This window comes from Chenopodium album, chromosome 15 (genome assembly GCF_948465745.1).
Source record: "Chenopodium album chromosome 15, dcCheAlbu1.1, whole genome shotgun sequence".
Taxonomy (NCBI): Eukaryota; Viridiplantae; Streptophyta; class Magnoliopsida; order Caryophyllales; family Amaranthaceae; genus Chenopodium; species Chenopodium album.
The window spans coordinates 12,100,179-12,112,994 of NC_137848.1; the positions used below are offsets into that span (position 1 = coordinate 12,100,179).

The 12,816-nt window shown below is 38.1% G+C and overlaps 2 protein-coding genes across 2 annotated transcripts; one reads left to right on the forward strand and one right to left on the reverse strand.

Moving 5' to 3' along the window:
• Positions 1-2,361: 2,361 nt before the first annotated feature.
• On the forward strand, positions 2,362-6,224 carry LOC145582958 (RAP domain-containing protein, chloroplastic-like). Its single transcript, XM_081640030.1, has 3 exons — positions 2,362-4,486; positions 4,602-4,684; positions 5,933-6,224. The coding sequence occupies exons 1-3, from the start codon at positions 2,695-2,697 to the stop codon at positions 6,014-6,016; spliced, it is 1,959 nt and encodes a 652-aa protein (XP_081496156.1). The 5' UTR covers positions 2,362-2,694; the 3' UTR covers positions 6,017-6,224.
• A 2,168-nt stretch (positions 6,225-8,392) lies between these two features.
• On the reverse strand, positions 8,393-12,244 carry LOC145580822 (uncharacterized). Its single transcript, XM_081637916.1, has one exon. It carries the CDS (start codon positions 12,242-12,244, stop codon positions 8,393-8,395), a length of 3,852 nt encoding a protein of 1,283 aa, XP_081494042.1.
• Positions 12,245-12,816: the final 572 nt, after the last annotated feature.

The following is a 12,816-nucleotide window of genomic DNA, read 5'->3' on the forward strand; positions in this document are numbered from 1 at the left end:
ATTATATTAGATTGTGAAGTATATTATTTTAACCGATTAGTATATATTATAAGTGAATGTTTTACGTTTTGAATTACTTCCTTCGCTCCAAAAAATATTATGATATAAAAAATAAATTTATATGATAATTTTTTTAAAATAAAATTATAATTCAATTCGTAAACTCTAAACTAACAATTTTATCCTAAAATTCTATCTAAATTTGATTGAAAATAGAATTCTAATTTAAACTAATTTAAACAGTAACGCCAAGTGTCGCTGTTTCGTGACATGGCTAAAAGTTTAGCTTTTTATATATATTAGTTATATGATATGATGATAGGATTATTTAATCTTGTAAGATTGTATGCTGATGATGTATGAATGATGGTGGTGATGACACGTTTGACATGTTTAAATCCCATTCAAAAAATTTCTCTCTTTGTTCTTAAATAATTAATGTATTTGTCTATTATTTTTAGTAATACTATTTATGTATTAAATTAAACCTACTTTGATTAATGTTTGTAAATTATAGAATTGTCTCAATGAGTATGATTGGTCAAAGTCGAATAGAGGCAGTACATTTAATCATATTTATAATAAAATCTCATTTTAAAAAAATTATTGGATCGAGACATGTGCCACGTTTGGTGGTGTTAATTATTTAGGGATATAGAACAAATTATACGAAATACTTAATTTTATAAAATAATGAGAACCATCACCCGTCTTAAAAGTTTAGTAGTAGTATTTGGATATAAGGAAAGTTTAATAGCAGTAGTATTTGGATATGAATAGAAGACTGTAAGATCCAAAAAGATAATTTAAGGAAAGCCAGTAACATGCAACTTGTAAGTTGTATATAAGTAGATATGCTATATCATTATTTATAAAAGGATCTAAAAGTTAAAGATTAAAAAAAAAAACGAGAGAGAATTAAAGAGAGAGATCGAGAACTTATGGGAATTGAGTTCCCTACGAAGAGGTGAGAACAAGCTTCGGGATTCCTGCCGTGGGTGGTTTTGCGTATTACATGTTCAAGAGTTTTTCCACTAGTCGAAGCTTCAACACCGCCATGCAGATGGCGGGTGTAAATGCACTGCGTATGGGCTGTGCTGCAGGCGCATTTGCCGTGGTTACATACAGTATGACCACGGGGATAGAGAATTTTCGTACAAAGAATGACAAGCTCGATATTATTGTTGGAACGGCTGCTGGCGGAGCTGCAATCAAGGCTCGTTATGGCATTAAATCCGCGTCACGCACTGCCATCGGCATTGCAACTTTCCTCATGCACGCTAATGGAAGTTTGGGTTGGAGAGCGACGAAAGAAGAGTAACGCTGATTAGGAAGCTAAGCATAAATTGGTGCTTAATTAGTTATTTATTATTGTATCTATTTTGCTACTAATTGTTATTATACATGAGCTCATACATTATATTATTATTATTATATGAATGAAGATTCTTTTGTTTGTCAATTACATGATTCTAATCAAGATCAATGGAGTCTATTATAAACTCGTACCACTCCCCATTCGTTTTTATAGGATTATTATGATTAATACGAACAACATAAATAAAAATTTCACTTTTGGCGACAATAAATTTCATGCATTATTGGCATTATCGTGATTAATACAAACAATATAAACCGTCTGATATTTCTACAAACAATTTCATGTATTAATAAAAAGCTAAAGTGTATTTTAACGGAAATAAAACTCTAAACTAATAATTTTATCCTATAAACCTATCCAAATTTTACTGAAATAAATGTAAACAAACTTTATTATCCTACGAAATCTATGTAAGTATATATCGCAACTTTTTTTATTTATAAAAAATATATCCAAATAACAACTTTTTTTTTTATTCATAAAAAATATATTCAAATAAATCTTGTTTCGGGGTTTTCTGTGTTTCTCAGGAGAGTTACGACCAACACTGGAATCCTGCTATCTGTAATGGAGACTCCGGGGGTTAGAGTTCCGCCTTCAACGATCAAGTTAGAAAGTGTAGGAGTAAGGTAAAATGTGCGGAAAAGATAAATGTGAGATCTTCTCGTATTCCGAGATCAGGTGTTTGTGAGATTTTCTCGAATTAATAAAAAAACGATTGATGGGCTGCGCAGTTTTACGACTTTCTCGAGATTTGGGCCATGAAAGCCGCCTTTTTCCAAATGAATGGGAGGGACACGTATCAATTGGCGAAGAGGTCCACTTTGAACGAACCTCTCCTAGGGTCACCCTCTGATTGAGTCACGTAACCTGGGTATTTTTACCCAAAACAAATTTTATGTGTCATATGAATATACGCTAAAACGCCAAATATCGCTTTTTCGTGGTATTAGTATTAATCGCAGTACACAAAGATAATTTACGCTTATCATATCACCCAATCTGCCTGGGTGCCTGCAGTCCTATCCTCTACAGACTACAGTAGCTCCACTCTCTCCAGTAGTCCAGTTCTCCTCTATCCTGTTCGCGGGTGAAACTGAAATTCAGTTGCCCAAATTTCAAATTTCTATCAGACTGACAAATTTGAAAAATATTGAGTAAGTCCCCATTTCTTATCTATCTCTTTTATCTTTTTTAAGAACCAGTTTTATAATCAAATTTTGATATATTCCATCATAGAATTGTTCAATTTATAATCATAAGAGTGACTTTTTTCTGCCATAAGTTTCAATTTTGTAATATAGATAAGGTAAATGGATTTATTATCAAGTGGATTTTATGGTGAAACATGTTCAAAACCCTTATTTTTGAATGAGAAATATAGTTCAAAGTTCCTAGTGGGTAGAATTACAAATGGGGTTTTGGATAGAAAGCTGGAAATTGGGTGTTTTGGTAGAAATTATGAGGGTTTTAGAAGAATGGGGTTTTTTGCTATTAAGGCTATAGATGAGAAGCAACAAGAGCCTGAAGTAGATGATTGGAAACTTGAATTTCTAGGTAAACGCCGTCCTTTAGGTTCCAAACCCCTCGAAAAGAAGAAACCGGAGAAATCGAGGTTGTTGGGGGATTCGGATAGTATGGATTGGTGTGTGAGGGCAAGGAAAGTGGCATTGAAATCGATTGAGGACAGGGGGATGGCGCGAGTAATGGAGAATATGGTTAGTCGAAAGGTGAAAAAGAAGAAAAAGAATAAGAAGAATAAGAACATAATAGACAAGAAAGTTAAGGTAGATGAGGAGGACTTTGATTTTGATTCTGATGATGAGGATGAGGATGAGGATGATGTGAGCCCTGTAGATAATGTGGATCATCTACGCAGTGCAGTTGGTATGCTTGGGGATGGGATGTTTGAGGAGAAAAAGAAGGAAACAATGGAGACATTTATTCAGAGGTTGTCACAGTTTAGTGGTCAGCCGTCTGACCGGAAAAAAGAGGTTAATTTAAATAGAATGGTTGTAGATGCTCAAACAGCACAAGAGGTTTTGGAGGTGGTTTCTGAGATGATTTTGTCTGTTGGGAAAGGCTTGAGCCCTTCCCCACTCTCTCCTTTGAATTTAGCTACTGCTATTCATAGGATTGCTAAGAACATGGAGAAAGTGTCGATGATGGAAACTCGAAGGTTAGCCTTTGCCCGTCAAAGGGAGATGTCTATGCTTATTGGTATAGCGATGACTGCGTTGCCAGAGTGCTCGGCACAAGGTATCTCGAATATTGCATGGGCGTTGTCCAAGATTGGAGGTGACCTTCTGTATATGACGGAAATGGATAGAGTTGCAGAGATTTCCATGGCCAAAGTTGGTGAGTTTAATTCCCAAAATGTGGCTAATGTTGCTGGTGCATTTGCCTCAATGAGACACTCTGCACCAGATCTCTTTGAAGAGTTGTCTAAGAGAGCTTCTGAGATAATTCATACTTTCCATCCACAAGAGCTAGCTCAATTGTTATGGGCTTTCGCTTTCTTAAATGAGCCAGCTAATCATTTGCTTGAAGCTTTAGACAATATCTATCAGGATCAAGATCAGTTCCAATGCAGCTCAGTTAGGGGTTCATTAAGTCATGATGAAGCTGGAATTACTAATTCTGAAGGTTTGAATTCTCTTATCCTTAGATTCAATAGGGACCAGCTTGGTAACATAGCTTGGTCGTATGCTGTTCTTGGTGAGATGGACCGCAATTTCTTTTTTAATGTGTGGAAAACTCTGCAAAATTTTGAGGAAGAAAGAATTACAGATCAGTACAGGGAGGATGTTATGTTTGCGTCTCAAGTCTATTTGGCAAATCAGTGCTTGAAAGTTGAGTACTCTCACCTTCAGCTCTCTTTAAGGAGTGATGTCGAGGAGAAGATTGCTCGTGCTGGGAGAACTAGGAGATTTAATCAAAAGGTTACGTCATCATTCCAAAAAGAGGTTGCTCGTTTACTTTTCAGCACTGGGCTTGAATGGGTGAGAGAATATGAATTGGATGTTTACACATTAGATGCAGCCTTAATTGACAAGAAAGTTGCTCTTGAAATTGATGGACCTACTCATTTCTCCAGAAATTCAGGTGAAGATTCTTGTTCTCCATACAAAATTCCATGCATCTTTTCTTTCGAGCAATTTTTCTTGCCTGTAACTCTGTATATTTGTTTGTATTATTCTTAACATACTTGAGTTTGCAGGAGTCCCTCTTGGAAATACTGTGTTGAAAAGGCGATATGTTGCTGCTTCTGGTTGGAATCCTGTGTCAGTTCCTCATCAAGAAGTGAGTCTCCTGAAATATTGCTATGACATGTTTTATTTTATTTGGTTCGAATGACCTAATATTTCTTCCTTTCTGTGATCTCAGTTTTTGAATTGAACTGAAAATAAGTCCAACAGAACAGGACCTATGTGCCTCACTGTTTTATGACTTGGGAAGTATTCCTTGTAACGAATATTCTGCAAACAAGTTGAATATGGCTATCCTGTGTCCTAAGCCACACCTGCTGAATAGCTGAACTGATCGTGAAAATAAACTTAGTCATCTTCATGTTGACCTTAAATACTTAATAAGAAATAAAATAGTCTTCAGAATGGAAGGTTGGTTAAGTAATGAGAAAAATATAACTCGAAGTAGACTACTGTACTTATATGACTATGTGCTATTGATAGTGTTGGTTTGGCAGTCATTTTCGGTCAGTTGATCTGAAAAACCATCAGTAGGTAAACACTGCTTTGTCTTTGAATTGTTTGAAACACACTTTATGTTCAAAACTCATCTTGCAATCCAAGATTGTTGATTGATTAACAAATGAGGTAACCAAGTTCTTCTAAGATGCTAGATCAAGATTGGTGGCCATCTTGTATATAGTTACTGGCTTCATTTGCTTACACCAAACCTAGTGTCTACTATGTAATCTCAAAAGCTGCTAGGTATCAAGGGCTCTTGTGAAATGTTGTTGAAAAAAGCTGTGCCGTTTTTCCTGAAACTCTGAAAGCACTGTGATGTTCCTGACTCTATCTCTGTTTTTCCTTTCTTCATGTATAAAGAGACTAGTTTGACAGAAATCAACATTTAAAATTGTCTGCTAGATACATTCTGTTAACTTAGCCTTTCCGAGTTGTTTTCCCTGGTTGTGCAATCACTTAATGGAGACACCATTGCTAGACATAGCTGCTTTAGTCCCGCGTTCATCTGCTCCCTTCCATTTTCCTGTCTCCTCTGCATAGATCATGAAATTGACTTTAGTTTTACAGCTAGTCAATATCTCTAATTGACAGAGAGCTGAGCCAGTAGATTCTCTCATAAACCAAGAATGTCTCATCTTTGTTAGTTCTTTCCAGTAGATTACCACACAAACATAGCATTCAGCAAATGACAAGATGTAGTGAAATTTTGGTTTTGATCATTGAACTGAAACCATGTTATTCTCTAATTACTTGCACAAAGTAGATTTGTTGGTCATCATCTGCTTGATTTTCCTGTTTTGGCTGTTTATGAATTATTGATCCAAGTTATGCTTCTTTGCAGTGGGAAGAACTCAAAGGAAGTGTCGAGCAGGAAGAATACTTGAGACAAATTTTAAAGGATTATGTTGGTGGAGATTGTACTTGATCTTGGGGTCAGAGCAGCAATTGTCAAGTACCAAGCAATCTAGGATAACATTACATGGATGCTCGAATTTAGTTGTTGGTAAATTAGTCAATTTTAATCAAGTTAATTTTGTATATTAATGCTCATTACATTTGTAATTATAGATTACTACTTGTAAAATTGATTATATTTTATAGGATCATTATCAGCTTATTAGCTTTGCATTTCACCTGATGTTTACACTTGATTAGACATGCTCTAAAAAAAACAATATTTTTTTTCTTAATGCCATATGCAATTTAAGGGTTTGACGCAACGATCCGAGCTTAACTTCACTATTTTTGGCCCTAATAATCCTCCCCTTCATAAAAAAAAAAAAGCCAATATATATCTCTCTTTGTTGTTTTAACGAGTTTATTTCTTAAATAATTTTCCAAATGAAAAAAAAAGGTTTCATTCAATAATTAAATACAGTTCGGAAAATAAATTCAAGTACTACGTAATAGGTTGTTAAGTTGTAATCATCAACGTAATATATACGGCTTTTAAAAGATTTCAACACATGTACTGCGTATAAAACTATAAAAGCATACATAAATAAATTCTTTCTTAATCTTTGGCAAACAAACAAGAGCATGGCACGTCCATCACCAAATTTCGGTTAATCACATCTCACAATAAATCAAGAAATAAATATACGAAAGTGTGAAATTTGGACAATCATTTTTGCTAATAAATAATTTCAGATAATTCTTTCAATTAAATTAAATAATATCTCAGATATGTCCTAAAAAAAAAATAATAATAATAATAATAATAATAATAATAATAATATTACTCGACGCAGGCTGGTGGGTGTCTTTCCGCCTAATATTGCTCGACCTTTGCGTGGTGTTAGGTTGCTTGGAGGTCCCGCTAGTTCCGATTCTGGTTTCTGTGGTGAGCTTGTGATGCAGAGGGTGACCAAGACCATTGCCCTTATGGATAAGGTCGCTATGCTAGATGATCCTCAGTGTGAACTGTTGTTACTTAGGGCATGTACTGGAGTTTCAAAACTCTACTTTGCATTACGTACTTGTCCTCCTAATACTTTTGAGGTAGCTCAGCGCACTTTTGATGGAGCTCTTCGATCTTCCTTGGAGCGTATTGTTACCGCTTCGGGGCCTGGGTTTGGTGATTGGCAGTGGCGGCTTGCCACCTTACCATTTGCGATTGGAGGGCTTGGTGTTTATTCTGCAGGTGATGTTCGTCACTATGCTTTTCTTGCTTCTCGGTTGCAGTCTGCTGGGTTGCAGACACAACTTCTTCGGCATACTGGCATTGTTGGTCTTGGACGAGCCTTTGAGGATGCGTTGTGTCTGTTTAATGGAACAGTGGAGTCTGACATTTTGAGTAATCCGAGTGAGGTCGCTACCCCTAAACTCATGAAGAAATTGGCAGATATGTATTTCACAAAGATTACCGCTTCTGCAGAATCTGCTTATTCTTTAACTCCTCGACAATCAGCATTGTGGAAATCACAGCAGGGTGATCACACCTTTGCCTGGCTTCGGGCGGTTCCTATTTCGGGGTTGGGTCAGACGATGAACGCCAAGACTTATCGCTGTGTGTTGTCCTATCGGTTGGGTGTTCCATTGTTCTCTATCTCGACGTCGTGCTCTGCTTGTTCGAGGGTTTTTGCTGGAGATATTTTCGGTGATCACGCGGTGTCTTGTGCTGGTATTGTGGGTATTAAACATCGGCATAATGTTGTTCGGGATACCCTTGTTGATGTTTGTTATCGTTCTGGGATTTCAGCGAGAAAAGAGGTTGACATTGGGTTGGCTGGAGGGAACGACGAGGCCCTCAGACCTGCGGATGTGTTACTTTATTCATGGGATCGTGGTCGCGATGTCTGTATTGATTTGACAGGGTCTTCTCCTTTGACACAGTCAGGGCTATCTGACTTTATTCCTGGGCGAGTTGTGGCTGATGCTGCTCATCGGAAGCGGGTTAAGTATGAAGCTCGATGTCAGGCGATTGGATATGGTTTCATTCCCTTCTCCTTTTCTTCGCTTGGGGAATTAGAGAAGGAGGCTGTTGCGTTACTGAAGCGGATTCAGAGGTTCTCGACGACGCAAGACATTGGGGCTCGTGCTACAGCTCATATCTTCACTAGGGTAGGATTTGCTATAGCTAAAGGAGTGGGGGCCCAGATTGTATCTCGGCTTCCCACCAATTTATTGTAGGTTGTATGACTTTTGTTTTTGATAATAATAATAATAATAATAATAATAATAATATCTCAGATATTACGTGTGCTTTTATTTAATTTTATTTTTTTGGGCGAGCCTTTTTGTCATTTTTATATAGAGTATTTACTTTTTTTTTTTTTTTGACAGCTGCAGAAAAGGGAGATTAATCCCTAGAGTAATTGCAAGTTACAGTAACACAGTGAAAATAAGGTAGCAGTTTGTTAATTTTCATCCTTATCATTCTATCCCCTGTAAGGCTAGAGTGATCGTCCTGTATCCAAGTTATGCTGTTGTTGTCTTTAGACTCGATTTGCAGGTGCCATAACTTCAGTCTGAGAGCTCCTCGCAGCCCATCCCAAGCAGTGTGAAGGAAATCTGCTTCTCTGTTCCCTGTAGACTGCAGCAGGACCCCTGTATCAAGAATATTGGCAGCATGCTTCACAAGCCAACACCAATTGAAAGATTTGTCCTTGTTCTTGCTGTAATGAATGACCAAAATAGCCTTGTCACAGCTTCCTTGTCCTGCAACTAATTCAGACACCCTTAATTCATGATGTTTACACTCAGTAGCATTACCTAGAGCTTTCTCAAAACCTGGTGGTTGAAGTTGACTGTCAACTAAACTCTGCTTCCCAGCCCTATCTGAAGCTTCCAGCCTATGCTGGATACTGCTCACCCTTCGTTCCATGCTAGTAATGACATAACCTGGGCTTGCACTTGAATTTTTGAAAATCTTGTTATTTCTTGCTTCCCAAATGCAATCCAAACCTGCAAGAAACAGTTGGTAACTCTCACCCAAGTCCCTACCCTTGTCATCCAGAATTCTTAACCAATTACAGATCCATTCTGCAATTGGAAAGTGAGCCTGAGTGTTTACATTAATTCCCAACCTGCAACCTTTCCAAATATGGCTAGCAAATACACAATCCCTGAACAGGTGTTCTAAAGTTTCAAGATGAAGAGTACTAGGATTATTATCTATGTGGCAAAGATTACAGTGATGTTGCACACCCAAACCTCTTTTTTTCCTTTCACTACCAACCGAGAGAGCTCCCTTCAGAATTTTCCATAGAAATATTTTTTGTTTTGGGGTGCCTTTCCTTTTCCAGAACTTCTTCCAGTCAATGTTGTGTTGCACATCAAAGACTTTCTTGATAGGCTGCTTCAGATTGCCTAGAAGTAGCCTCTCATAGCCACTTCTAACTGAATACACCCCACCCCTTCCTTCCTTCCATATAATTAAGTCCTCATAGCCTGAAACCATTGGCCTGATGGTGGAAATTTTCTTGACTGTGTCATCACTGAACCAAGCTTTGCAGGCCTGTAAATCCCAATCACCATTCAACTTCCTAAGGTTAGCAACACAGTCATTGTTTGAGCAGCCTTGAGATCTCCAAGCTGGAGGAGCACCATAGACCCAGGGATGGTGAATTTTAGCGCAGCACCCATCACCTATAGACCAGGCACATCCTGTCTTTAGAATTTGCAGCCCCCATTTAATGCCATTCCAACCCCACGAACCCAAACTTCTCCTACACCATGAGTCCTCGAAAAAGGTAAGCTTGTTGATGCCATATTTAGCACTGTACACTTTACTAAAAAGGGAGTCCGTGTCCTGTAAAATGCGCCAGCCATGCTTGGCTAGCAGTGCTTGGTTGAAAAAACGAGCATCAAGAATGCCTAAACCACCATTTCTTTTTATCTGAGTGAGGTGAGACCAATTCTTCCAATACACACCCTTCCCATTTCTGTTGCCAAGCCACCAGAATCTAGCAACAATACTATTAATTCTTTTCAAGACTTTGACAGGGCATTTAAAAACTGAGAGTATATAAGTTCCTAAATTGGAGAGAACAGATTTTATTAAGGTTAATCTGTCGGCATGGGATAGGAACAATGAGTTCCAAGCTGTAAGTCTCTCCTTCACCTTATCCACTATTTTACAGAAAATTTGTTGCTTCGAGAACCCAAAATCCGAAGGAATCCCTAAGTAAACCCCAAAACTATTACTTCTAGTTATACCAAGGATCTCACTAAACTTGTCTATGTCCTCCTCAACTGAGTTAGCACTAGCTAAAAAAACCGATTTATCCTTGTTAATGATCTGTCCAGAAGCCTTGCAGTAGCTGTCTAGGATTTTCTTGAGAGTTAAAACATTACTTTCTTTACCTTGGAGAAAAAAGGCCGAGTCATCCGCAAAGAAAAGATGACTAATAGGAGGGGCTTGTCTAGCAACTCGTATCCCGGAGATGTTGCCTCGCACTTCTTCTTCTCTAATCATCCCTGATAAGCACTCCATGCACAAGATAAATAGGTACGGAGAGAGAGGATCCCCTTGTCTAAGTCCACACCTCGGATAGAAATTTTCATGTGGAGAGGCATTGATGAGTACAGAAAAAGAGACTGTCCTGACACAATTCATAATCGTCTTGATCATGATATCTGGTAGATTGAACTTGATAAGAACACGTTCGAGAAAATCCCAATTAATACGATCATAAGCCTTACTCATGTCGGTCTTGATTGCTAGTTTGCTCATCCTACCCTTTTTAGTTTTCCTGATATTCTCCAGTAATTCATGAGCTAGTAGTATATTATCCGAGATAGCCCTCCCCGGGATGAAAGCATTTTGAAATTGGCTCACTAGCCCACAAATTACTTTCCTAAGTCTGTTAGTGAGGCACTTTGAGACTATCTTGTAGACCACATTGCAAAGCCCAATCGGCCGTAATTTATCCATGGACTCAGGGCTATCACATTTAGGTATCAAGGCAATGTTTGTGCAGTTTATTTCCCGAAGAATATAACCTGATTTAAGGCAAGATAAAACAGCCTCCGTAATGTCTTCTTGCATCCAATGCCAATTTTTCTGGTAGAACCCAGCAGGAACACCATCCGGCCCTGGTGCTTTCCAAGGCTTCATGGCAAAAAGGGCATTTTTTACTTCTCTTCTTGTATAAGGTTTGGACAGTAAATCTTTCTGATCTTCAGTTAGAGCAGTCGTGATTCCCTTTAGCACCCCTTCCAATTCCACGTCCAATTCCACATCCCTTTGCTGTGAGTGCTGTGTAGTACTCGGCATATTGCACCCATATAAATTTTTGAAGTAGTTTACAGCAATCTCTGCTATACTCCCTTCCTCTGTAATCCAGTTCCCCTGCTCATCTCTTATTGCTTCTAGTTTGTTACGGGCCTTCCTACCCTTGACAAAATTAAAAAAATACCTTGAGCAAGTGTCTCCTGCGTACTCCCAATTTAATTTAGCTCTTTGCCTCCAGTATATAGCTAAATTCTTAGAGTACTCATCCAGATTCTTGCCAACTCGAATGAAATCCTCATCTTTACCTTCCTCTTCTAGTAAAATTTGAGCTTCCAAGAGGTCTTTTTCAAACTTATCCCATTCTCCATTCCACTCCTCTCGTTTGTCTAGAGACCATCTCTTAATCTCATGTTTAGCCTTTTTTGTTTTATGAACAAGTCTAAACATAGGAGAGCCATTCTGGTGAGCGTTCCAAGTGTCTTGGGCTGCTTGGATGCACTCATTATAATTAAGGCTCCATTGCTCGATTTTATATGTGCTTCTCTTCTTCTTGATGGAAGTAGTAGTGTGAAACAAGATAGGAGCATGGTCGGATATTTGGATTGGTTGATGTGTTAGAAAAGCATGAGGGAATTTCATAAGCCAATTAGAGTTGGCATAGCCTTTATCTAGTCGTTCGAGGACTAAGTCTTGCCCTTCCCTACCATTTGACCAAGTAAATCTAGTACCCTCATAGACCATGTCATGGAGGTCATTTGATTCCTTCCAATTATTAAAAACTTGGTAGCCCCTAATATTGGTGGAATTAGTGCCTGTTTTGTCTAAAAAAGAATCAACTTGATTAAAATCGCCAACAATGGTGATTGGCATATTAAGGCTTGGGCTTATCCATTGAGTAAGACAATCCCAAACGTCTTTCCTAAGGGATGTGCAAGGTTCTCCGTAAACCAAAATCAATCTCCATTTCCCATTCATATTATCGTTTACATCCACAACAAGGAAATTGATACAAGCAAAAATAACATCAAACAAGTTTTTTGTCTTCCAACCTAACCAAAGACCACCACTTAAACCTTTCGGGTTAACACCCTTGAAGAAATTAAAACCTAGAGACCGAAGCCGATTAAAAACTAAATCCGGATTACTTTTAGTTTCGGAAAGAAAAATGAACTCCGGATCAAAAGACCCAACAAGACGTTTGATTTTAGGAATAATCGGGGTTGTTGGGCATTTAATACCCCGACAATTCCAAAAAAGCCCAATCACTGAGGTGGAGGTGGTTGATTTGGGTCAACCACCGCAAGCCCATCTTCTGCAAATTGCAAAAAGAGGTTAGTTTCAAACTCAAACTTCCTTGAAGTCCTAGGCCCAACAGCAGAACTGGACGACCCTGCTCCATTATGTGAAAAGTGAGCAATGCTTTTCCCCTTTTTCTTTTTCCTTGCAATCATCGAGTCAGCATCATCTTCTACATCCTCTATAAATTGGATAGAAACAAGATCCAGATCTGAAATAGCCTTCCTCTTCAAAGGGCACTTTCCTTGCTT